General features: G+C 58.1%; 3 protein-coding genes across 12 annotated transcripts; 1 reads left to right on the top strand and 2 right to left on the bottom strand.

Annotated features, from left to right (window-relative positions):
* The first annotated feature begins 14 nt into the window (after positions 1-14).
* On the top strand, positions 15-8419 carry SPHK2 (sphingosine kinase 2). Of its 10 annotated transcripts, none has more exons than XM_059382102.1 (7): positions 15-302; positions 1273-1426; positions 4319-4805; positions 5687-5836; positions 5941-6035; positions 6126-6241; positions 6671-8419. In XM_059382102.1, exons 2-7 carry the CDS (start codon positions 1388-1390, stop codon positions 7803-7805), a joined length of 2022 nt encoding a protein of 673 aa, XP_059238085.1. In that variant the 5' UTR covers positions 15-302; positions 1273-1387; the 3' UTR covers positions 7806-8419. The 10 variants fall into 10 exon arrangements, with proteins under 10 accessions (XP_059238085.1, XP_059238086.1, XP_059238087.1 ...); XM_059382103.1 differs by having other exon boundaries at positions 1184-1426; XM_059382104.1 differs by lacking the exon at positions 15-302 and adding an exon at positions 313-484.
* A 176-nt stretch (positions 8420-8595) lies between these two features.
* On the bottom strand, positions 8596-14463 carry DBP (D-box binding PAR bZIP transcription factor). The gene is made up of 4 exons (XM_059382113.1): positions 13653-14463; positions 12365-12775; positions 10526-10737; positions 8596-9082 (listed from the first exon to the last, which is right to left on the bottom strand). Exons 1-4 carry the CDS (start codon positions 13789-13791, stop codon positions 8867-8869), a joined length of 978 nt encoding a protein of 325 aa, XP_059238096.1. The 5' UTR covers positions 13792-14463; the 3' UTR covers positions 8596-8866.
* Positions 14464-14827: 364 nt separating this feature from the next.
* CA11 (carbonic anhydrase 11) lies at positions 14828-20319 on the bottom strand. The gene is made up of 9 exons (XM_059382112.1): positions 19767-20319; positions 19605-19679; positions 18719-18861; positions 16941-17126; positions 16622-16717; positions 16384-16456; positions 16125-16279; positions 15751-15916; positions 14828-14957 (listed from the first exon to the last, which is right to left on the bottom strand). Exons 1-9 carry the CDS (start codon positions 19831-19833, stop codon positions 14932-14934), a joined length of 987 nt encoding a protein of 328 aa, XP_059238095.1. The 5' UTR covers positions 19834-20319; the 3' UTR covers positions 14828-14931.
* Between the last annotated feature and the right edge of the window lie 3751 nt (positions 20320-24070).

Below are 24070 nucleotides of genomic sequence, written 5' to 3'. Positions count from 1 at the left end.
CTCGAGTCGGGCCTCTCTATGGCGAATCACAGAGCGACCGAATGGGCGATTCCGGAATAAGTGGAAGGACAACCCACCGGGAACAAGCGCTACGTCAAGGGCGGCGGGGCAGGGGAGGTTGGGGGAGGGGCCTCTCTGGCCCTACCCAACCCCTGCTCTCGATAGTCTTCCGGAAGAAAGGGTTCTGGGAGCTAGAGAGATGTCGCGCGGCGCTGGGAGGTCGCGTTTCACGGTGACGCTCTGGCCCGATGCGGACGGCCTCTCTGTGGCTCCTGGAGGACCCGGCCAGCCGCGTATTGGAGGTGAGGAGGCGGAGCTGGCGGGGCCTGTCAGGACCTCGGGAAACCTCTGACCCCACGCTTCAGGCATTTCCTTATCAGGCTCACCTCTCTTATCTCCTGCTGCGCTTCCGAGGCTCAGCCGCTGCTCGGGAAGTCCTACCTGAGATCTAACCCGAAATCTTCTTGCTGCATCCCAGTCTCGAGTATCTCCTATTTCCAAGTTTTATATTCGTCTTTTACCCCTGCCCCTTCTCTGACCCCTCCCCAGCCTCTACCACTTTGGGGCTGCTTTTCCCGGCCGGAGAGATTCGAGTGGTCCAACAGACTCTGTGTGAGGGTTTTGCACGGTATTGGAATGCGAAGGAGGCGCACTGAAGCCCCAGGCTTGGGGTGTGGGGTGGAGAGGGATTGGGTGAAATCCTGAAAGAAGGAGATAAAGATTCAGAGGGGAGGAGGATTGGAGGCCCTGAGGGGGATTGGACAGAGACTCAGAGTGAGGGAAATGGAGACTTGGGGGTTGACAGGGAGACCTAGAAAGTAAGGGAAGATGGAGATTTGGGGAGAAGCACTAACATAGACGGTGAGATGGGGTCTTGTCTGCTGTAACCAAATTCAAATTCTGGCCATGCTAAGTACTAACAATAGTGTGACCTTGGGCAAGTCACTTAACCTCTCTGTGCCTTACTTCTCTTATCCGCAAAAAGGGGATAATAGACTTGGCACATAGGGTATTTTCCAGCTTTACATAAGTTAGTATAAATGCTTAGGACAATGCTTTGCATGTAAGTGCTCAATACAAATTAGCCTCCACTCCTTATTGTTAGCCCTTCTTGGGTAGGACCAGATGGACTGGCTGGAGCAGTAGCGAGGCTGACCTGTCCCCTCTTTTTTTCTTTCCTCAGGGAAGCCCTGCCCCTTTGGCCTCCCAGCACATCCAGCCCAGCCCACAGTCTGCCCCTGATGCTCCTACTTATTCACCTGTCCTCCACAGAACCAAAGGCCAGGCCTGGACCGTGAGGCCTCACTCCTTGCCAATACCACCCTCCCATGGCCTGCCGCCCAGGACCAGGGTCTTCCTGATGTGGTAACACAGCAAGGGCCAGCAGATGAATGGAAACCTTGAAGCAGAGGAGCAGCGGGACCAGGTAAGGGGTCCCTCTGAAAGTTAAGATCACCACACCATGGGACACAATTTCCTCCTCATCTCTGTTCCTTTGCCTTAGTGACTTGGTCCCTGTCTTTGAGTCCCAGCCTCTTTGTCGGTCTGATGGTGTGCCTGCTTTTCTTTCTCCCAAACTAAGATGTGCGTTTCCCTGTCTCTCCTTCTTCCTGGGTTTCTGTCCCCCTCCCCCCCCCCCCCCCCCCCTTTCTGGGTATTTCTTTGGCATATATTATCAGGTACTGTTGCTACTCTGGGTTAAACAAGGTGTGTTGTTTGACAATAAAAGAAAGTCCTCCATTCATCACTTTCTAGCAAACTCTGTCCCTGTCTCTTTCTGCATGTGTCTTTCTACGATTCTGATTCTTGGTTTCCTGATACTATTCTCGCCTTGCTTTATTTCCGCTTTCACTCTGTCTTTCCCTCTCTATGTCTTTCTGTCAACATTCTTGCTTTCTGTCTCCCAGGCTCCCTTCCTCTCAGGCTCTGTCTGGTCCTCCAGCATCGTCTTCCTCCCTCACTCCTAACCTAGAAGTCTCTCTCAGATATTCTTCCTCCCCATCTCTCTCCTTGTGTCTCTGTCTTGCCATGTTACTGGGTCATTCGCTGGGCAGAAGTCCATGTCATGCTGCCTCCACTCTGGTTTGAGTCCAAGGTAAAGAACTGGTGAATAATGAGCCTGTCCTCCCGGATTTTCATTCCAGGAGTATCAGTCTCCATCTCTGTGTCCATCATTTTCTGGGTTTTCTTGTGTCCTTAACTTTGCATAGTCTCAATTCTATTGTCTTTGTCTCTTTGTATAGATCTCTGACTTCCTGTAACTATCTAAAAAACAGGCAGCACTCTCTAAGTCTCTTAGTGCCTCTAAATCTGCTTTTCTGGGTCTCTTTTACTAACTCCATCTGCATAGCTCTGGGTCTTGGTTACCTGTGTTAGGGTCAGTCCGTAACTGCAGCTGAAGCTCTCCTCCCTCCTGCCTCTTTTCTTTCAAAAAACTCAATGGATGGGGCAAGGCTACCACTTGCCCTCTACAAAAATGGCGTCAGCGGCCCTGACTGTAGGATCGTGACGCCGCTTCTGCTGCGTGTGTGCCCTCACTTTCTATGGCAGCCGATCTCGCGAAGCGCGATACCCCGCCCAGTTCTCAAGCCGTCCCTCGGCTGGTCGCCTGCGCCAAGCTCGCGAGCTGGCCGGCCCCGCCCCTCGCGCGCCCTCACTGGCGCGGCTCAGGCCGGCCGCGCGCCCATTGGCTGAGCGGATGCACACCCTCCCCCCACCCCTGGGTCTGATGGGGGCGGTTGGTGCTGACTTGAGGGGCCGCCTGGAGGAGGACTCGGCGTGTGAGGAGGGTGTGGGGGTAGGGTCAGGGACCCGAGTCTGGGGGACCGCGGGACCAAGAGGAACCGAGACGCAGGCCGGGACTGGGGTACCAGGGGTGTGGGATGGAGATGGAGAACCAAAACCGGGACTGAGAGATCCAGGAATGGAAACCTAGGTCTGGGACTGGGTTCTGGAAATGGGGTGGGGATGCAGAACCCAGACCGGAGGAACCGGAAACAGAGACTCAGGATAATGGATTGGGGGTGGGGGGACCTTTGGATGGAGACCCAGGCCCAGGTCTGGGGGACCAGGGTGGGTAGAGAGAATGGAGACCAGGCCAGAGACTTGAGGACCTAGGGACAGGCTCAGGCCCAGTACTGGAGGAAATCTAGGACTCTATCTAAGCCTGATTTGAGCTCAGGGATGGGGGCGCTGTTCAGTGCAAATTTAGGGGCGGGGCTGAGGGAGCTGCCCGGGGCAGGGGGCAGAGGTGACTCCTGAGGGTGAGTCTACAGATCGGGTGCGTCTGGTGCAGTACTGGGCCGGGGAAGGTGAGGGACAGGACTGGCAGCTGGCTGGGTGGGCGGGGTGGTGGGGAACAAAGGTGAGCAGGAAGGAGGCAGAAGCTGGGCAGAGGGCAGGGGGAAGGCCTCCGGGGAGGGGACCTCAGGCCCAGCTCCCACCCTTTCCCTGGAGAGCAGGCGGCCAGACACCCAGGTCAGTGCTTGGGATCCAGCTCTTGGCCCCTGTCCCTTGCAGGTGCCTGCGTGTGACTCCTGTAACTCTCTTTATTTCCTCCATGTCACATCCCTTTCTTGATCTCTCCTGCTGTCTACACCCCTCCATCCTGCCCCTCCTATCTGCTCTTTCTGTCCTTTGTCTTTCTGACGCTCAGAGGACCTCCTGGAGTCCCTGAACTGTGACTCTCCTAAGTTTATCTCTCCTCATCCTGGGTTTCATCTCATCAAAGCTGATTGTTCTCTTGGAGTTCCTCTGGCCCTTAGACTTCATCCCTCTGTCTGTGTCCGAATGTCTGTTTTGTGTAACTTTTTCCATCTGGAGATAACTGTATGTGTGTGTGTTGTGTACTCTGTCTCTGCATATCTCCACTATCCAGCTCTCTCTCCTCTGCCTTCTATTTCTCCAAAGCCTTTATTATCCAACACACTCTTTGACTGCTTTCTCTTTTCTGTCTTCCGGTGAGAATATGAACCCACAGAGGCAGGGATTTTTGTCTGCTTTGTTCCCTGCTGTGTTTGCTGGGCCTAGCACTGTGATTGGCACATAGAGGGTAGTGAGTAATTATTTGGGGGATAAATGAATGTACATTTGCATGCCTGGCTGTCCACCCTCCAGGATGCCAGCCTTCCTGTATAATGGGCTTCTGCCCTGTGTCCTCAGGGTCTCCTCGCACTTGTCTGAGCCTGTCTGTCTCTGATGCTCCCATCTTGCCTGTCCCCGCCCCTTGTTGTCTCCTGTCCACAGGCCCTCCCCCAGCTTCTCTCTACCTGCCACAGGGGTCTTGGACTCTGACTCCTGCCCTCCTCCCTCCCCACAGAGGCCAGACCAGGAGCTGACCTGGAGCTGGGGCCACAGGCCTAGAAGCGCCCTGGACAGGGCCGAGGCCATGGCCCCTCCACCGCCACTGCCATTGGCCGCAAGCACCCCGCTCCTGCATGGCGAGTTTGGCTCCTACCCGGCCCGGGGCTCCCGCCTGGCCCTCACTCTCACCCCACAGGCCCTGCACATACAGCGGCTGCGCCCGAAGCCCGAAGCCCGCCCCCGGGGTGGCCTGGTCCCCCTGGCCGAGGTGTCAGGCTGCTGCACCCTGCGGAGCCGCAGCCCCACAGACCAGGCGGCCTACTTCTGCGTCTACACCTACCCGAAGGGCCGGCACGGGGGCCGCCTCGGGGGCCAGCGGAGAGCCGCCCGCACCTTTCGGGCCGACGGGGCAGTCACCTACGAGGAGAACCGCGCTGAGGCCCAGCGCTGGGCCATTGCGCTCATGTGTCTGCTCCGTGGACTGCCACTGCCAGGGGACAGGGGTGAGGCACTATGCAGCCGCTCTCCCCTAGGGCCACCCTGGCATCTGTGTGGATTTCCCTGTGTGGACACCTCTGTCTCTTCTCTCCTGTGTGTCTGTCTGTGGCTTGTCTCTCTCAGTCCATATTGAAAGAGTGGTAGATGCACAGGGATGGGCTACAGAAGGAAGAGAAACCACAGGCAGAGAAGAATGATTGGTGTGGGCTGTTCTCCTAGATTTTTCACTCTGTCCCCTCCCCCGCTTCCATGGGCCCTGACCACACAGATGAGTCAGAGGCTCCCCGTCTGGTGAGAGCAGCCGACTGAGACACGATTAGTCACCACCCAGGGTGACAGGCCCCCACAGAAGTCCCCTAGGACGTCCCAGGAGCCCCAAGGCGGCATCTAATCCGGCCTGTGGTGCCGGGACAGGTAGTCAGAGAAGGCTCTTGCCGGAGGCCCCACCCAGGTTCCTCAGTTGGCCCAGGAAGGTAAAGGTTCAAGGGTCCACATCTGGGGAGGCTTCCTTGGTCTTCCAGGATCCCGCTGGCTGGGTGGAGGCCCCACTGGTGAGAGTGAGGGAGCCTTGCACAGGGGGTAACCTGATCCTGGGTTCCAGGTGTTTGAGGATAAAGAAAGTTGAACCCACAGCTTTCCTCCCTCCTGCCACCTGTGGGTTCAAAGGGCACTGGGATTAGCCTCCCAAGTCCTGCCTTTGTCTGGGCCCCTGGGAGAGGGGGGCGGGGCTGCACACTCGGAAGCCCAGTAGAAAAACAGTTCCCAGCAGGCAGTTCCCAGCAGGCGGCTGTGCCAGCCCTCCACTGGGGGCTGTTTGCATTTCCGCCTTCTGAGGTGAGGGGCCTGGGTCTGTGGCTTCTGTAGACTCCTTCGCCTCTCTTTGCAGAAATCACCCCTGAGCTGCTGCCTAAGCCACCCCGATTGCTCCTATTGGTCAATCCCTTTGGGGGGCGGGGTCTGGCTTGGCAGTGGTGTAAGAACCACGTGCTGCCCATGATTTCTGAAGCCGGGCTGTCCTTCAACCTCATCCGGACAGGTAAGGGCCATGGCAGGCTGGAAGTAGGGGCTCTGAGGGGGCTAGGGTCGTGGTGGGGGGGCGGAGTGGAACAGCCTGACTCACCTCCTGGTTCCCCACATCAGAACGGCAGAACCACGCCCGGGAGCTGGTGCAGGGACTGAGCCTGAGTGAGTGGGATGGCATCGTCACAGTCTCGGGAGACGGGCTGCTGTTCGAGGTAGGGCAGGGGTACCCTGCCTTAGCACTGGGGGACTCTGGAGCCTGGCCCTGGGACCAGGACCCAAGTGGCCGCTGTCCCACCCTGTAGGTGCTGAACGGACTCCTAGACCGCCCTGACTGGGAAGAAGCTGTGAAGACACCCGTGGGCATCCTCCCCTGTGGCTCGGGCAACGCCCTGGCTGGAGCTGTGAACCAGCATGGGGGGTAGGTGGGGTCCTGCCTCCGCCAGCCCAGCACTGCAAGGGGAGGGGTGAGCCCTCCTGCAACCTGGCACGTCTGTCCCTACATCTCCCCCAGGTGCTCTGTGGTCAGTCAGGTTGATCAGTCCTGGCTGGGATGCTCCCCATACTGCGCCCCTGCCCCAGACATGTCTGCCTGTCTGTTCCTGGCTGTGTCCCTTGTGCCCAGAACGGTGGCGGACACACACAGGGGCACTGAGCGAATGCTTAACAGATGAGAGAGCAGACAGGGATCCCAGCTCAGAAGAGTCCATCCAGAGGCAGCCACATGGTCCCCCTGCTGTTTGCGTGCCCACTTTCCGCGTCTTTCTCCTGCCACCCTGTGCTCTGGGTCTCTCATGCCACCCCCTTTACTCTTTTCCCCGCCGGTGTTCGCCCGTCTCTGGCTGTGAAGGTTTGAACCTGCCCTGGGTGTCGACCTGCTGCTCAACTGCTCACTGTTGCTGTGCCGGGGCGGCAGCCGCCCATTGGACCTGCTCTCTGTGACGCTGGCCTCAGGCTCCCGCTGTTTCTCCTTCCTGGCCGTTGCCTGGGGCTTCGTGTCCGACGTGGACATCCAGAGCGAGCGCTTCAGGGCCCTGGGAAGCGCACGCTTCACACTGGGCACGGTGCTGGGCCTTGCCACCTTGCACACCTACCGCGGACGCCTCTCCTACCTCCCCGCTGCTGTAGAGCCTGCCTCTCCCGCCCCTGCCCGAGGCCTACCCCGTGCCAAGTCAGAGTTGACCCTGGCCCCTGCCCCGGCCCCAGCGCCGGCACCGGCCCCGCCTGTGGCGCACTCACCCCTGCATCGCTCGGTGTCTGACCTGCCTCTGCCCCTGCCCCAGCCTGCGCTGACCTCGCCAGGCTCACCTGAGCCCCTGCCCATCCTGTCCCTCAATGGCGGGGGCCCAGAGTTGGCTGGGGACTGGGGTGGGGCTGGAGATGCCCCACTGTCCCCAGACCCGCTGCTGCCCTCACCACCTAGCTCCCCTAACGCTTTACTGTCACCCATCACCGAGGGGGTCCCAGAAACCACAGCCTCCTCTGGGCTCGCACCTCCCTCCCCTGATGTCCCGGGAGCTGCCCCGGGAGCTGCCCCGGGAGCCACCTCTGCCAGGGGCCCACCTGACCACCTGCTCCCTCCTCTGGGCACCCCACTGCCCCCGGGCTGGGTGACGCTGGAGGGCGACTTTGTGCTCATGTTGGCCATCTCACCCAGCCACCTGGGGGCTGACCTGGTGGCAGCCCCCCATGCGCGCTTTGACGATGGCCTGGTGCACCTGTGCTGGGTGCGTGCTGGCATCTCGCGCGCGGCGCTACTGCGCCTTTTTCTGGCCATGGAGCGGGGCAGCCACTTCAGCCTGGGCTGTCCGCAGCTGGGCTATGCTGCGGCCCGTGCCTTCCGCCTCGAGCCTCTCACGCCTCGCGGCGTGCTCACTGTGGACGGAGAGCAGGTGGAGTATGGGCCGCTGCAGGCGCAGGTGCACCCAGGCCTCGGTACGCTGCTCACCGGGCCTCCCGGCCACCGCCGCAGTCGGGAGTCCTGAACCTAATGAAGCTTGCAACCCGCCAGGGGCGGGGCCGACATTCCGAGGAGGTGGAGCCTGGTCTAGGGGCATGGCCTAGCTGCTAGAGGTAGGGTGCAGGCCCCATACGCAGGAATCCCTGCCCCGTCTCAGGATTGCGCGCCCCCGGGGGACTAGAGGTAATGTTGGACGGAGTGTGGCTCTAACTCCAGGGGGTCGGTGTCATCCCGGTCACCGACTAACGGGCAGGCCCCGAGGGTAGTGCCTGACCAATGAGGGCAGGGCGCGGTCCAGAGCCTCGCTTCCGGCTCCTGGGAGGCCAGGTCCACTGAGGGCGGAGACTGTCTTATGCGTTGTCCAATGACGGGACCTGGCACGTATGGGCTGGGGAGGCCCGGGTCTCGCCCTATCCACTCCGGTGCCTCCACTTAACTGGCCAATCCGCCCAAGAGGGGCAGGTTCCCCGGGGCGGAGCTCGGATTTGCACTAATGTACCTCCCAGCGCCCCCCTCCCCCACCGGTGGGGGCGGGGAAACTCCTTTCTCCAGTCTTCTGTCCTTGTGTGTCCCCTGACCCTCATCCTCAAAGCAATTGAAAAGGTCTATGCAATAAAGGCAGTCGCTTCATTCCTCTCAGACCTTCGCCCCTTCTGCATCATGCAGCCCGTGGGGGGATCCAATTCTAGGCGCTTCCAGTAGCTCCTGCCTTCTATGGACCGAAGCCCAGACCTGCCCACAGACCGCGGCCAGTGTGACCCAATGGCCTTGAACTGGGGCCAGGAAGCTGCCTCCTCCCCCACAACAGCTGGCTCTGGGGTTCTCAAGATTTATTCAGGATGTGTTAACGGAGGCGGTGGGAGGATGGGGTCCCCGAAGTGGCAGGGGCACACACAGAGGACCCTCCCCGCCCCTGCGAGGGAGGGGGGGGAGGCTCGCTTTTTCTTAAAAATATAAATGTATTTATCTGCATCATCACGTCCCTGGGCACCCAGCTGGCCGGCGGGTGGGCCACAGGGCGGGGAGAGAAGAGGACGTCAGGGCGCAAGTCTGAGCGAGGCCGCCGGGCAGGGGCGGGGGACAGCCTCACAGGGCTCCGTGCTGGGCCTGGTAGCGGGACAGCACGGCGCGGTAGTGGGACAGCTCCTGGCGCACAGCCACCACTTCCTGCCGCAGCAGGGCGTTCTCCTTCTCCAGGAAGGCCGCCCGTACTGATATCTGGTTCTCTTTGAGCCGCCGGGCGTCTCGGGACCTCTTGGCTGCCTCGTTATTCTTGTACCGCCGGCTCCAATACTTCTCATCCTGAGGGTGGGGTTTGAGAAGGCACTAAGGGCCAGGGGGAGCAGCTTTCCTTGTGCCTTCAAGGACCAGAAGACAGCTAAGAGACCCTCTGGGATGCTTCACGCCAGCAAGTGGGATGCAAAGGATAGCAGGGCTCTCCGAGGATGAGTACCCAAGGGTCTGGTTGCTAAGGGCAGCAGGCCCCTAGCAACAACTAAGGTGTGAGCTAGTTCTCCCCACTCCAAGCCACTGGGCTCCATGTTTCCACTGTGCGAAGCAGACCCCACCACTCCGCTTGACAAAGGCCCTACAGTTAGCCCCTGGTTGCTAAGGATGCTTGTTCCTTGGCAACGGGGCCTTCAGGGTCTGAGGGCTTCTTCCAGTAAAAAGCACTGCTTTATGTACCACCTTCTCAGATCCTGGTTGCTAAGGAAAGCCTAGGCTCCCTAGCAATGGGGTTTTGTGTCCCATAAATCCCAGAGCTGGAGCCTTTTGACCTCATTGTCAAGGCAACCCCATCCTTCCCCAGCAATCTGAGTGGTTCCAGTAACTGTGGCTGTCTCGGACCCTCTGGCCTTGGATAGAGGCCAGAGAGCTGCCTTCTTCCCCATGGGTCCCAACTGCTAGAAGAGCTGTCCCTCAGCAAAGAAGCCTCCCCACACCATTACACTTAGAGTTCTCCAGTCCTAGAATCTGGCTGCGGAGGAGGACCACTCCTTAGGAACGAGGACCACACAGAGGTCCACAAGATGCTCTCCTCCCACCCCCCATGTCATTAAAGCCTAGTTCCCACTTACTAGGGCAAATCCAGTCCAGGCCCTGTGACAGGTCTAGACCACTGGTCTAGACTGCGTTTACAGGTCAGTCCTCAGTGTTTCAGGTAGTTATGGTGAAGTCCAGTGAGAGGAGCCCAGGAACCCCTTACTGGCAAAGCAGCAAGAAAAAAAAAAAAAAATTCACTGCCCAGATCAGAATGTGGCTCTGGCTGCTAATGGGAACTCAAGGCCTCTCATCAATGAGCAGCCAAGGCCCAGAAAACAAGGCCCAGGGCTGGCAAAGTCTGCATCCCAGGCAGATGGAAGCACCCTGCAGAATGCCCCAAAGCAGAGGTCAAAGGACCAGACCCAGCCCAGGTAGTGGCTCAGAAGAAACAGACTGATGCTACTGCTAAGAGATGCTGTCCTTAGCAACAGGGCCTGGTCAAAGCTCCAAGCCTGTAGGAGTGGTTCCAGCAGGGCTAGCTGAGTCTGCGTCCCACAATGATACCATCTTCGTAAATCTCAAGCTGAAACTTTGGTCTCCTTTGTGCCCCATGGCTGTGGACGACTGATGCTTGGCTGCAGGTTAAGAGAACCTGAGAGCTAACCGCAGTGAAAAGCCCAGGCCTGTCTGTGAGGAAAGGGCCATCCCTGGCTGTGGGACCTGTAGGGGCCATGCCTGCAGCCTACATCCGGCAGGGCTCACCTTCTGCTCCTCTGGCACCTGGATCTTCCGAGCCTTCTTCATGATGGGCTGGGGTTTCAGCTCCTCCTCTGAGAAGCGATGTCTCCGAGGGTCAAAGGTCTCATGGCCGGGAATGCTTGACAGGGCTAAATCAGCTGGGTCAGGTTCAAATGTCATCAGCACCTCCACCGTGTCTGGGTCCACCGGGCTGGGTGTGTCCCGGGAGGTCAGGCCTTGGGGAAACAGAATGTGCTTCCTGAGTGTGTATTTACTTGGGGGGGAGGTTCAAAGTACCCCCTGCTCAGGTATATCTTTGACCACAAGGAAGGCCCTAATGAGATCCACCACAAGGCCCTCCAGAGATTAACCTCTCTAATGTAAAACAGGAAGGTTCCCGAAGCTACAAAGGTGCTTAGACATCATGGAACCAATTCCACTTTCACAAACAGGGAAACAGGCCCAATGACAACTGACACGCCCTAAGTAACACACGAGCCTGTTCTATTGCTTCTGAAACCCCAGGCCTTCAAATTTGCAGCGTTAGCTCCTTTCCCATTATCTAGCCTGAATCCTGCCTACTGAATCCCTGACCAAAGCCTAGACCCCAAGGCTGTTCAGAAGAAAGAAATCCAGTGCACTGAAAAGACTTCAGATGCGCCGCTTAACAGCTAACTGGCCCAAACGGGTAAGGAAGAAAAGCAGAAATGAATGAGGTTTGGGGAAGGCTGGTTCAAGGGAGGGGGTACGGCCGGACTGTGCCTTTAAGAGCGAGCATGCCGGGGTCAGCTGAGGATACAGGTTCAGGGCCAGTCACGTGTGGGCGCCAGCTTTCCCGTCCCGCCCCCCCCCGGCCCCCCCGCCACGGGCGCCCTCTAGTTCCCCAGGCCCCGCCCCCCCTCTGTGTGACCGCGCCTGCGCGAAGTGAGGAGCAGGGAGGAGGGAGGAGAGGACTCACGTGGCGCGGGAATGTGCGGCAGGGAAAGAGGGGGCCCCGGTTCTGCCTAGAGGTCCGGCCAGGGGCAGGTGTGTCCAGGAATTCCCAACCTGCAGTCTGCCCGTGGAGACCCCCAAGTGCCCGGGGAAACACACTTTTCCTTTTGCCCCCTGGGGTCTCTCAGCTCAAACCTCTCAAGCTCCAAAGATCCAGGCCCTCCTGGTGTCTGGGGAACATGGGCACAAACGGAACCCTGGACCTTCTCCCTCGCCACTGGGATCACATGATTCTGGGATTCCCAAGCCCCTCCTCTCCCAGGAACATAGGAAGCTCTCGGTCCTCGCTGCAACAGAAGACCCAGAATGAAGATCTTTTTTCCCCTCTAGACGACTCCGGGACCCCGGGCCCTAGCTCCTCTCCACGGGAGGATCCAGCAGCTAGGGGTGCCAGTCTTTTATGTCCTGGTAAAATAGAAGTCTGTACCCAGACCTTGCTTTCTCTCCTATAGAGGGCCTAGGAGTAGCAGTCCTTCCCCAACTCCACTGACTCCGCGCCCAGATTCCAGAGTGCACTTCACTCCCCAGCAAATAATTCCGGTGTTCTGGGATCCCAATCCCGGCTCCTCGAGTATCCGGACCTTCTCTCACCACGTCCCAAAGAAAAGTCCTCACTACCGCCCCACAGGAAAGGCTTCCTAGAATTTGAGATCCCAAGTCCTTCATCTCCAATGGATCCAGGAGACCCAGTCTCTGATGCATTACGGGACAAAGAAAACGGCCTCCTCTCCCAACATCTCGCTACTGCGTGGACCCAGAATTTGGGCGCACAACCCCAGCCCCAAGGTCCCCGGCCAAGTGCGGCACAGCCCTGCCCCTGAAGCCCAAGCCCCGCCCCTCCAGGGTCCTGCCCCGCCCCCGCCGTCGCACCTGCGCGGTGGCCGCCCGCGGCCCCGAGGGCAGCCCGGGTGGGGGCGTGCCCCGGGGAGGAACGAGGGGAAGCTGAGCCGCAGGAACCCGGCCCCGGGGAGGGTGCGGGCGTGCGCACGGGGGAGGGCGTCGGTGAAGGGCCGCCGGGGGGCGGCGGGCTGGGCGGGAGCCCGTGCTCCAGCAAGAAGGCGTCCAGGTCCACGTACTCCACGTCGCCGAACGGCAGCGTCCGCTCCCACAGCAGCGGCGCCAACAGACCCGGGCCAGGTGCGGCCCCCGGGCGCCCCCGCGGGGACCCGCCGCCCAGCACTGCCCCAGCTGGGGCATCCGCCGGGCTCGCCGTCTCCAGGCCGGGCCCGGGGACCGTGGCTGCAGGCGGAGCCGCCTTGCGCTCCTTTTCCTTCAGGAGACCTGCAGGCCAGGGAATGAGCGGGCGAGAAGAAAGAGATGGACAAGAGACCCCAGGACAGAAATACACGAAGAAAGGGGAGATAGAGACCCACAGGGCGGAGATCCAAAGAGGGAACAGGCGGGGAAGAGGAACAGACAGGAGAGAAGGCAAGGACCCAAAGAGAAGAGACCCAGAGAGAGAAGGCACAGACGTGGGCGGCACAGACAGAGGGGGACAGAAACCGAGAGAGGGACAGAGACTCAGAAAGAGGGGAGGATAGGGTCCCAGAAAGGGGTAGGACACAGACCAGGGAAGGGATAGATACACAGAAGGGGGACGGAAGTTCAGACAGAGGTAGATGGAGGGTTGGGCAGGTGAGAGGGGAAAAAAATGACAGTTCTGTAATTTCTCTGTAGCCTACCCCTGCTCACTGTGGCCTCTTCTCCCCACCCCCACACTATGTAAGGGGCAGGAAGGGGCTCTATTCCTGGGGCACATTCCTCATCCCTAGACTCCATGTGACCCCAGGAGGCCCCGCCCAAGCCCGTGTCACTACCGTGTGAGCATCAGACACACCCCCTCCCTCCTCCCTGGACCCCAGGGGTCCAGACGTTCAGGACCAAAGAATGCGGGGGGGGGGGGCTTAGGCCCAGACTCTCAGGTCCTCGGAGAGGAGGACTCTGGGGGACTCCTGGGTCCTCCTCTTGGACGGGCTTGAGCGCAGGTACTTTTGGATCCTGGGTGCTGAGAGATCTAGGGGCCTAAACACCTTAGTAACTGGGCAGATGACGGTTGGAAGATGGACTCTCGACACGTAAGAGGAGCCCCCCGTCCCAGCACTTGAATCCCTGAGGGAGTAGGGTGTCCGGGTTAGGATAGAGGGGGGCTAGAACTCACAGCTGGCTGGGTCTTTGGGTTTGCTGGTCCCCTGCAGAAGGCTCCGCAACCCAAGCAGCGCTCCCCCGCCAGGGGGGGCCCCGGCTGGGCCGCCCAGCAGCAGGGGGGCCGGGGTCCTGTCGCTCACGGGCCGCGCCATCACCGGGCACCTGCCCGCAGGCTCAGGGGCTCATGGAGAGGCGAAGAGCCGGCCTGCCAGTTAGAGGCACACTCCAGTGGTTCGGGCGAGTGCCTGCCCAGGGGCGGGCGAGCGTAGCTTGCGAGCCTCCAGTATCCAGAACACTGCAAATCCTAGGAGTGACGGGGATTTGCAGTCCTCGGTGCAGAAACGTGCAACTCAAGAGGGTCCCTGGAGACCATGCAGTCTGAGTGAGGGGTTGATCAAATCAGGCAGCGGGTTCTTTGCAGTCCAGAGTTCAAGGGGACACAAGGCGCTCCTTCTACACGGTGGGCGAGCCTTGCTCTTGCAAAATCTGCAGCTCTCTCAGCGGAAGGCGCTCTGCAATCTGCACCAAGAGGTGTGCGCGGAGGGGCGGGGGAGGGGGCAAGAGGAGGCGGCCTCCTTGAGGCGTGGCCAACGCAAACTTCTTTCGCGGAAAAAAAAAAAAAAAAAAGCCAAACCAAAACACTCGACGCCACAGCGCGCACCCCTCCTATTAGCCCCCGCTAGCTGCTTGGGCCGAGGACCCCAGCCGCGTGCCGCCCTCCGGCTGAAAGAGCGGGCCAATCGCGTCTTGACCCCTCGAGACGCACGGCCAATGGGACCCCCGGATCCGCCGAGGCCCGGGAGGGCGCGTGAAGGGTTCCGTGCGAGAAGTTGCAGTGCCTTTAGGTGGGAGGCGGGACCCTGACCTACATTTGCCCAATGGGAGACGGCACTGGGGGCGGGACCGTGACCCATTTCGGGCCAATGAGGCAGGCGGGAGGGGGAAGCACATGGCTCTGCGCGTGCTGCCCGATGGGGAGGGTGAGTTGGGGGGGGTAGTGAAAGAGCCGCGGCTTAAAGGAGCCGCCAGTCTAAATGACGGTTTTGGGAAACCGGAAGCAAAAAAAAAAAAAAAAAAACAAAAAAAAACGAGCAGTGCGGTTTAGGAAGACGGAGATTGGTTTCTAGAAGGCTGCTGTTTTTCACGACCCAAATGTTTCCCCGCCGCGCCCAGAATCAGACCACTAAGAAACAGGAAGTATTCTGTCCCTTTAATAGCTTTGTTTTGGGGGTGACTCCCCTCCCCGTGTGGGGAGGCTTGGAAAGGACAGGCACAATCCTCGATGGGGAGTCTCAGCGACCATGGGGGGCACCATCCACTGTAAGACAGACGACAGCAGTGGGGGAGCATTAGTTTACGGCACGAGAGGTTGGACCCTGCAAGAGGGTTTGCAGGAGTCGGGGGCTGGGCCGCGGAGGGCTCTACCACGGAGGCTGCGAAAGGGGAAGCCGGGATGTACCAGGTCGAGAAACTGGGGGAAACGGTCAGATTCTGGACCGGCACTGGGTTTAACCAGCAGGAGGCAGCAGGAGGGTGGACTAGGAGGGTTGACGTCCAGCTTCAGCATCAGACTGAACTACACGAAGGTATTCATGGGGTGGGGGTAGGAGGGTCTGGGCCATACCACGTTGAGAAGCTAGCTGAGTGGCTGTAAGATCACAGGGTCGAAGCTCGGGGAGACAGTAGGAAGGGGAGGAGGCTGTACCATGTTGATTTTCAGGAAGGGGTGTGTGTCAGATTACGGAACAGCCTGAGATTTGTACCACACCGAAACAGGGAAGGGATCCGGGCTGTACCATTTTGGAAAGCCGTCGTAATAAAAAACCACGGCCCAGTGGGAAGCCAGGGAGCTCGGGTTATATACCAAGTTGCAAGTTTCAAGCAGTGGAGAGGAAAGACAAATCACGGACCAGCAATGGTCTCTGGCGTGGAAGTGGACTGTACCATGTTGACACATAGAAGGGAGAAAAGAGCGAGTGCGAGCTCAGGAGGCTGGACCGTACAGAAACGTCAAAGGGGTGGGTAGGACTATATCATGTTGAGAAAAGAAGGGGAGACACATAGGCGGGTTAGACCAAGACGTGCGGGGAGGGGTGCAGACCGGACCATACCATGCAGGCGGTAGTTGGGGCCTCGGCAGCGCCTCTCGGGGTGCCGGGGGTCCCTGTTGCCCCTCAAGGCCCTGTGGGCCAAGGGCTGCAGGGGCCGGCCGTTACCGCTGAGGCTCTGGAAGATCTGGGACGGAGGATTCTGGCTCAGGAGTCTCAGGGAGTGCATCTGCGGCGGAAGCGGGTGGGAAACTGTGAGTGAACGGTGAGCGGTCTTGGTGAAGGGCCACAGAGGAAAGCCCCGCCCCTGGGGCAGGTGGGCGGGGTCTCACTCGGCCCAGGAGAAAAGTAAGGCGGAAGGAGGGTAGAAGAGGCCAAGAGCGATGCCCAGGCCACGGAACGGGTTAGCCAGGCTGGAGGGGGCAGACAGAAGTCACCTGGAGGGAGGTGATATTGAGGGCCCGGTCAATGAGGATCCAGGTGACAGTCTCTGAGCAGGGCGGGGTGCTGAGGGAGCCCTGATAAGTGATGAAGCCGAAGGATTCGGGGAACAGGAGCTCCAGGCTCAGGTCTTGAAGAAAGTAGGCATCATCTGCAGCAATACCGGGCTAGAGTGAGGAGCAGGACCCCTCTTGAACTCCCCTCCTGTGCACACACAGCTCCCCATCCCCTCCCCCCAATGCACCAAGGACTTACTCTTGTAGGAGATGCGGGTGATGGTGTCCCGGTTAAGGAGGCGGCTGAGGAAGGGGTTCGAGCTGCCAGCCACCTGTGTGGGGGTACAAGGTGAGGAGGTAGGAATCCAAAAGTCCCAAGTCTAAGCTCCCAATCCTCCCTCCCCCAGGACCCAGGAATCTGGGCCACCCAGACTCCCTCTTCCCCAGACCAGATTCCAGAATTCCCCTTCATCCTTTGGGATCTCGCCTGGGCTCACATTGATGAAGAGGCTGAGAATGGCCAGGCCATTGGGGCCCCGGGAGGCGGCGCTGAGGTTCCCGTAGAGTTCTTGGTTGAAATGGATGAGCTGCACCTGGGAGGGGAGCACAGAGTGGGGTTCCCCCAGTAGAAGGGGAGGAGAGAATGGGTGCAGCTCTGGGCCCTCAGGGTCCCAAGGCAGGTTAAAGATTAGTGCTTGGGTGGGGGGCAGTGGTTCTGGAAAGGAGGGTGGGGTGAGGCATTAAGAGAAAGGTGAGGTGGGAGGAATTGGGTCAGCTCTGGGTGAAGGTCAAGGGTCAGAGGTCAGTGGCCACCACCTCAGCAGAGAAGCCCTGGTGGTTGATCTGGTGTTCAGAGCCAGCTCCATCACGTGCTCCAAAGAGCAGTCGCAGTTCACTGAGTCGGTGGCTGTAGAGGAGGGGACCCCCAGACACATTGACCACGGGCCGTGGCGCAGGCAGGAAGGAGACATGGCGGCCAGTGTTGTACAACGTTCCCCGAAGCTGTAGGAGAGGAGGAAGCTGTCACAGGGACAAAGAGGGAAGGTCTTTTCCCTCCTGTGTTCCACTCCTACATTTCCTGCTTCCACCAAGCATTTAATCATTCAGCACAGCTGGAACATCAGTTACTTCCCAGGGTCTGTTCTAGCCCCATGATAGGTGCTCAATATCGGTGCATTTATTCAACTCACAGATATTTATTGAGCTGCTACTATGTGCCATGGATGCCAGGAAGAGAGCAAGGAACAAGTAGGCAAAAACCCTGGGCTCATGGAACTTGTGTCCTCACGGAGCCGAGGCAGACAATAAATAACAAATTACGTAAGTAACTGCTTAATTAATTACATCTTAAGCTTAAGCGGGGAAGAACTGAGAGCTCTGAGAAGGTAACATGGGAAACCCAGCCTAGACTGGGGTGGGGGGTGGGGAGATGAGGAAAGGCCTTCATGAGAAAGTGACATTTGAATGGAGACCCAAAAGATAAGTAGGAATTTGTTGCAAAGGAGAGAAGGGTATTCCTGGAAGAGGAAACAGCAAGTGCAAAGGCCCTGAGGTAGCCTCTTTCAGTGCTAGTGCAGGGGCTTGTGGGACTAGTGCCTGGTGAACGGAGAGGTGATAGGAGCCAGATGGTACAGGGCCTTGTGGACAATGATGGAATATTTTGTATTTTTATTTAAATAATTAAAAATAAATACATCTATATGTATATGTGTATATATAAATATATATTTTATATATATATATAAAATTTATATATATCTAAAATCTCACACCTGGCACAGTGCCTGGAACATGGTATTTGCTGTTTAAATCTGTTAGTATTACTTCTCCCGTTAGGAATATTTTGAGAGGAGAGTGGAATGCTCTGCTTTGTGTTTTTAAACATCCCTCTAGCTGTGGGATGGAGAATGGAGGGCAGAAGGCAGAGAACCAGGCTAGCTAGCACCCTGTGGCACTAGTCCAGGGGCAAGTTGATGGTGGGGGAGTTGGAGGAGACACACAGTGACAGGATCCAAATGATATTGAGCAGGGAGATGAAAAAGGACCCAGAATGGACAGGGGAATGAAGGCAAGAATGGGTATGGGTTGGGAATAGCCCCGGGCTTCTGGCAGGGGCAGGTGAGTGAAGAGGGGTGCCAACTCTTACAAGAAATGGAATTGCAAAGTGTGCAAGAGCCTAGATGCTAGGACCACACTACCTGGGTCTGAATCCCAGTGCTGACCCTCTAGCTGTGTGACCTCAGACAAGTAACTCAATCTCTCTGTGCCTCAGTTTCTGCATCCTTAAAATGAGGAGAACAATAGCCTCTATCTCATGGGGTGGTTGGGAGGATTAGCAGGCTGATCAGGCTTTTTAAAACCATGCTTGGCCCAGGGAACAGTCTGTGTTAACATTGCTTTTACAGACACGGAAAACCTAGGGAGCCATGTTTGGATAAAGAAGAACAGGTGATTCATATTAGAGTGTAAGGAGCCTCCTTTCTACCCACTGTCTACGGCTCCTTAACCCAGGGGGGGCCTTCCACCTCCGCACCCCACCCCCACTCGTGCCCACCCCCAGGGGATTTGGTGAACCCTCCCACCAGGCCCCTTACCTTCTCTCCCCCAGTGCTGAGTCTCAGTGGGGGCAGAAAGGGGTCATAAAGGACCCTCTTCAGCTCCACATCCACAGGGCTCTGCCGCTTCCCCACAGCACACAGACTCCAGGCTGCATTCACTAAGCCCCAGAAGGGAGGCCCTGGAGGCAGGGGTGGGGCAGGGAGGAAAGGGAGTCAAAGATAGGACTGGATCCCAAAGCTGGGATCTGCTGAGAAGGCTGTGTTTTGGACTCCTGGATCCCAGGACAGGAAGGGTAGGGGATGGGGACTCCTGGGTCTGAGGGAGGAAGGGGCTGGGAATCCAGAATCTTGGGTCCTAGAAGAATCTTGGAGGAGTTTCCAAAGATCATCTAGCCGCCTCCTTAACCAAATCTACCTTCAATTAAGTCATTGGGGGAAGGAACTACAACTCCCAGCAGGCCTGAGTGCTGCCAGCCTACCATCTGGGGCATGTCTGCCCCAGAGCCCATGGGAGTTGTAGTTCTTTCACTCTCCCTTGTCCCACAGCTGGATAATGAATGTACCGGGGGAGAGAAGTTGCAGGGGCTGGTCAAGGCAGGGGATGCGACCAATGAGCCTCTGGTTCCCAGCACAAGCCAGACCTACCTGCCTCTTTCCCTGCAACCCCCCCCCCCCACTCTCTTTTGCACCCCCACACTCCTTCCTTCCACTCACTCCCACTCACTACTTGAAATGCGCATATATAATGTCCCGTGGTGAGCTGCTGGGGTTCAGAGGCTGGGGCCGACTCTAGAGGGAGGAAGGGAGGGAGAGGGAAGGAAGGGGCTGGGACTCCGGGGTCCTGCGAGGAGGACAGGGCTCCTGGGTCTGAGGAAGGAGGCACCCTGCAGCCCCAAGTCCTGGGTCCCCGCCCTGGCTCCACCTGGCACGAAGTTTCCCTGGAGATTATCCTTGTAGCTCCACCAGTCCTCGGGGTCAGGTGCAGGTCCAATGTGAGCTGGGGAAAGAGCAGCCTGAACCCCTCCCCTTGGTACCCCACCCCCACCTCTCCCTCAGGGGCTCCCGCCCCAACCCCCGGCCTTACCTGCCGCCCCCAGTGCGGCCCAGAGTACCAGCGCCCTAGGAACGCTCAGACGAGCAGCAACCCCCATCCCTGGGAGGCCTCTGAGCAACCCCCTCCCAGCGTCCTGGCCCCTCTCTCAGCTCCTCCTTCCCTGCTCTGTGGGACCCTGTCCCTCCAGGACTTCCAGCCTGCCTCTCCTCCCTACAGGGAGTCCAGTTCCCCAAACACCGAGGCAGCAGGGAACTGAGACCCCCCAAATACACTCCTCCCTGCTCTCCCAGCTCTCTGTGCCTCTCCTTCCTTTTCTCTTTTCCCCAACCCTCCAGCCTCCCTCTACCTCCCGATCTTCCTACCCCTTTCTCTGCCTCCTGCTTCTCCCCGGGGTTACCTCCTGGTTTCTAATCCACACCCCCTCTTTGCTCTCTTTTCTTCAGCTCCCCGGAGCCACCTAACCCCATGTCTCCATCCTGCTTCTCTCTCCTCCTCCCGGTCTCCCTCCTCTCCTGCTTCTTTCTCGCCCAGTCTCCCCACCTCCTCCTCTTCTGCCTCTCCTGTTTCGCCGTCTCTCTCTTCCCTCATCCTCGCTCCCTCCTCCCCCTCCCTCTCTGATCTCTCTCTGGGGTTTTTTTTTTTTTTTTGGCGTTGGGGGGGGGGGGGGGGGGGGGGGGGGGGCGAGTGATCTCACAGCAGCAAACAGTCCTCGGACTGGTGTGGGGAGAGACCAAGGGGCAGGATGGAGGGGTCATTGGGGGCTAATATCCAGCTTCCAGCTGTGCCGGGGGAGGGGGACGGAGGGGTGGGGGGGTGGCCTGGACACCTGGGGCCCGGAGCTGGCAGTTCCCAGCCTCCGCAGAAGGGAGAAGGGGGGGCGCTTAAGGTGGAGCTGAGGGAGTCCTCCGAGGTCTCCGTGCTCCAGGCCGCTGGTGCCGGAGGATCCGGGGTACCCCGGCTGGTGCGGACCCGGGTTGGAGCCTTAGTGGCGCCTGCAGCCCCCGCCCAGTGCTCCAGTCGGCCTCGGCTGGGGGCCGCCTTAACGGGGCTGAGGGATCCCCTGGGAGACCGGGGTGCGGTGCGGGCAGCTGACCAGGAGGGGGAGGCAGAGACTTGGAGAGGGACCGAGCGCCGGGAGGAGGAGCCGGGAAGGCCGAGGGGAGGCAGCCGAGGGGAGGCAGCCGAGGTGAGGTCGAAGGACTGCAGAGGCTTAGGAGGGGAAGGGGAGCCCGAGGTAGATGCGGGGAGACATGGCGGAGGGAGACCTGCGTGCTGGAAATAGGGGAACGGGGAGGCGGGGGAGTGGGGGTGGGGGAGAGACAGAGACACACAGTCAGAGACAGAGTGTGAGAGAGAGGGCGGGGGGGGGGGGGGGAGGCAGAGAGAGAGGGACAGAGACACACACTGAGAGAGAGAGAGAGAGAGAGAGAGAGAACGGGAGATACTGGTGGAGGCAGAGAGAGACGTACAGAGACACACATTGAGAGACAGAGTGAGAGAGAAGGAGAGAAGGGGAGATACTGGTGGAGGCAGAGAGAGACGTACAGAGACACACACTTGGCCATAGGAACAGAAACGCCCATCCCACCGGTCAGAGAAGGGAGAAGAAGCTGCCAGGCCAAGGGGGTGGGGGTGGGGAGAAACAGAAACTGAGAAGAGATTCAAAGACAGAGAGACAACAGCCAAACTCAAAGAGAGAGACACAGAAACATAGAGAAAGAGACACACACATACACAAACACACACACACACCCCTCTGAGTAGAGAGCCTCATGCAGAGAAAGAGCTCACCAGAGAGGAAGAGATGGCAGAGACCCAGAGAGAGGGAGAGAGACCCAGAAACAGACCAAGGGACATCAAAGGACAGCGTGGAGTCAGAAAGACAGGCATTCAGATAAAGAATTTGGAACAGACAGTCAAGGCACAGACAGCCAAAGAGAGTCAGAAATGGAGAGAAAAGAAAACGCAGGAAAGAAAGGTATGTATTGCTTATCCATGGCCGCATAAGGAATCACCCCCAAACTTGGTGGCTTCAACCAACAAGCATTTACTGTCCCACCGAGTCTGAGGGTTTGGAGTTTGGGAATGGCTTAACCGGGGCGGGGCGGGGGTCCACAAGGTCCAGTTAGGACCTTGACCAGGGTGCAGCCCCCTGGAGGTTCGACTGGGGCTGAACAGCACTTCCAAGTTCCTCATCACTGTGCCTCTCTTGAGGGCTATAGGGGTGCTGGTTTCCAGATCGACTGATGAGAGAGAGAGAGAGAGAGGAGAGAGCACAAGCAGGGGGAGCAGCAGAGGGAAAAGGAGAAACAGGCTCCCTGCTGAGCAGGGAGCCCTGATGCTGTGATGCTGGGATGCTGCGGGTGATGTGGTGATCGCAGGACCCCAGGATCATGACCTGAACAGAAGGCAGACACTTAACAACTGAGCCACCCAGGAGCTGTGTTGGCCCATTTTACAGATGGGGAAGCCAAGCGTCAGAGGGTGCAGGTGACTTGCCCAGAGTTATACAAATAGGAAGCGGTGGAGCAGGGGAGGAAAATAGAGCAAAGGGGGACGAAGAAAACACGATGGAGGCATTGTGCCGAGAAGCGAGGAATCTGTCAGGAAGCTTGGCAGGGAGTTGGGGGTTGGAGAACCCAGGTCTGTTGGAGAAATAAATCAGGAAGAAATGGCAGCCATCCTGACCAGTTTCCTTGATGCTGGGCCGTGCCATGCTCTCTGTTGGCTTTGTTTTAACCCTCAAAGCAGCCCCAGGGAGTGGAGGGGTTAGGATTAGCCCCATTATACAGATAGAACACTGAGGCTGGTCTGAGAGGGAAGGGGCTCTCCCAAGATGGCATGGGTTGAATGGTACCCCCAAACCCACACACCAAAAAGTGCACCCAGAGTGGAACCTAATTTGCCAAAAAGGTCTTTGCTAATGTAACTAAGTCAGTGACCGTGCGACCGGATCATCCTGCATTATCTGGCTAGACTCAAAATCCAAGGGCAACTGTCCTTATGAGAGAAAGGCGGAGGGAGATTCGATACTACAATGTGCAGACAGAGGCAGAGGCTGGCGTGATTCTGCTGCAAGCCCGGGATCACATGGAATCCCCAGAAGCTGCGCGATGCAGGGACAGATCCTCTCCTGGAGGCTTTGGAGGGACTGTGGCCCTGCTGACACCTTGATTTGGGACCTGCTGCTTTCAGGGCTGTGAGAGAATAAATTGCTGTTGTTTTAAGCCATGCAGTTTGTGGTCATTGTTTACTGCAGCTGACCCCAGGGGTGTGGAGCAATAATGAGAAAGACATGGAACTTTTCAGAGGCAGAGACAATGAAGGAACCAGAGATACATGGAGGGAGAGACAGACAAGGCTGATAGTGCAGAAGAGCAGCTTCTACCTACAAGTTTGGCTCTCCAAGTTGGCTTGTTAACTCTCCTCCTCCAGGAAGCCCTCCCTGACTGCCCCTCCTCCAACCGGAGTCAGTGCCTGCTGTGCACATTCCTAACACCCTGGGCTACCTCCATTAGAGCACCAATCCCATTAGGGGAGGAACTGTGTCCTCCCTCAAGGGCCCAGACCTGACCCATCTCTGGGTGTCCAACACTGGCCCCCAGAGGGCACACTGGGATCCTCAGGAGAGGAATCAAACACAATTGAATGAGACAATGCTCCTGATGTCTCTCCCCAGAGACTCTGGGCTCCTCCTGTCTGCTGAGAGACAACTGGATTTCCTGCAAGGCCCAGCGAGGGCCTCACCTCCCCTGGGAAGTCTTCTCTGATCTAAGAGGCAAGGTCCCCTGCTGCCTCCATTATTATCCACTGCACCAGATGTGACTGGACATAAGTCTGTCCCCTAGCACACCCTCCCAGATGGGGAGCCCCTGCAGGGCAAGTCCTGGGTCTGACTCAGATCTCCATTCCAGCATTTTCCAGGGAGACCTCAGGAGACAATGTTTTTTTGCGTTTACTTTCTTTTGTTTGTTTGTTTCTTTTTTTCTTTTCTTTTTTTTAAAAAGATTTATTTATTTATTTATTTGACAGACAGAGATCACAAGTAAGCAGAGAGGCAGGCAGAGAGAGAGGAGGAAGCAGGCTCCCCACTGAGCAGAGAGCCCAATCCCAGGACCCCAGGACCATGTCCTGAGCTAAAGGCAGGGGCTTTAACCCACTGAGCCACCCAGGCGCCCCAGGAGTATATGTTGAGTAAACAAAAAAGTGAGTGAATGAAGCCAAAATAGAAGGGGGCATTCAGAAATGGGTGGGGAAAAAATTTTGCACGGCGGTTAAGAGGAAGGCTTTCTGGGTGTAGGTGACATTTTCCTGACTCTTTTTCTGTCCCTGTA

This window comes from Mustela nigripes, chromosome 17 (assembly GCF_022355385.1).
Source record: "Mustela nigripes isolate SB6536 chromosome 17, MUSNIG.SB6536, whole genome shotgun sequence".
Lineage (NCBI taxonomy): Eukaryota > Metazoa > Chordata > Mammalia > Carnivora > Mustelidae > Mustela > Mustela nigripes.
This window is presented reverse-complemented; position numbering and strand designations above follow the sequence as displayed.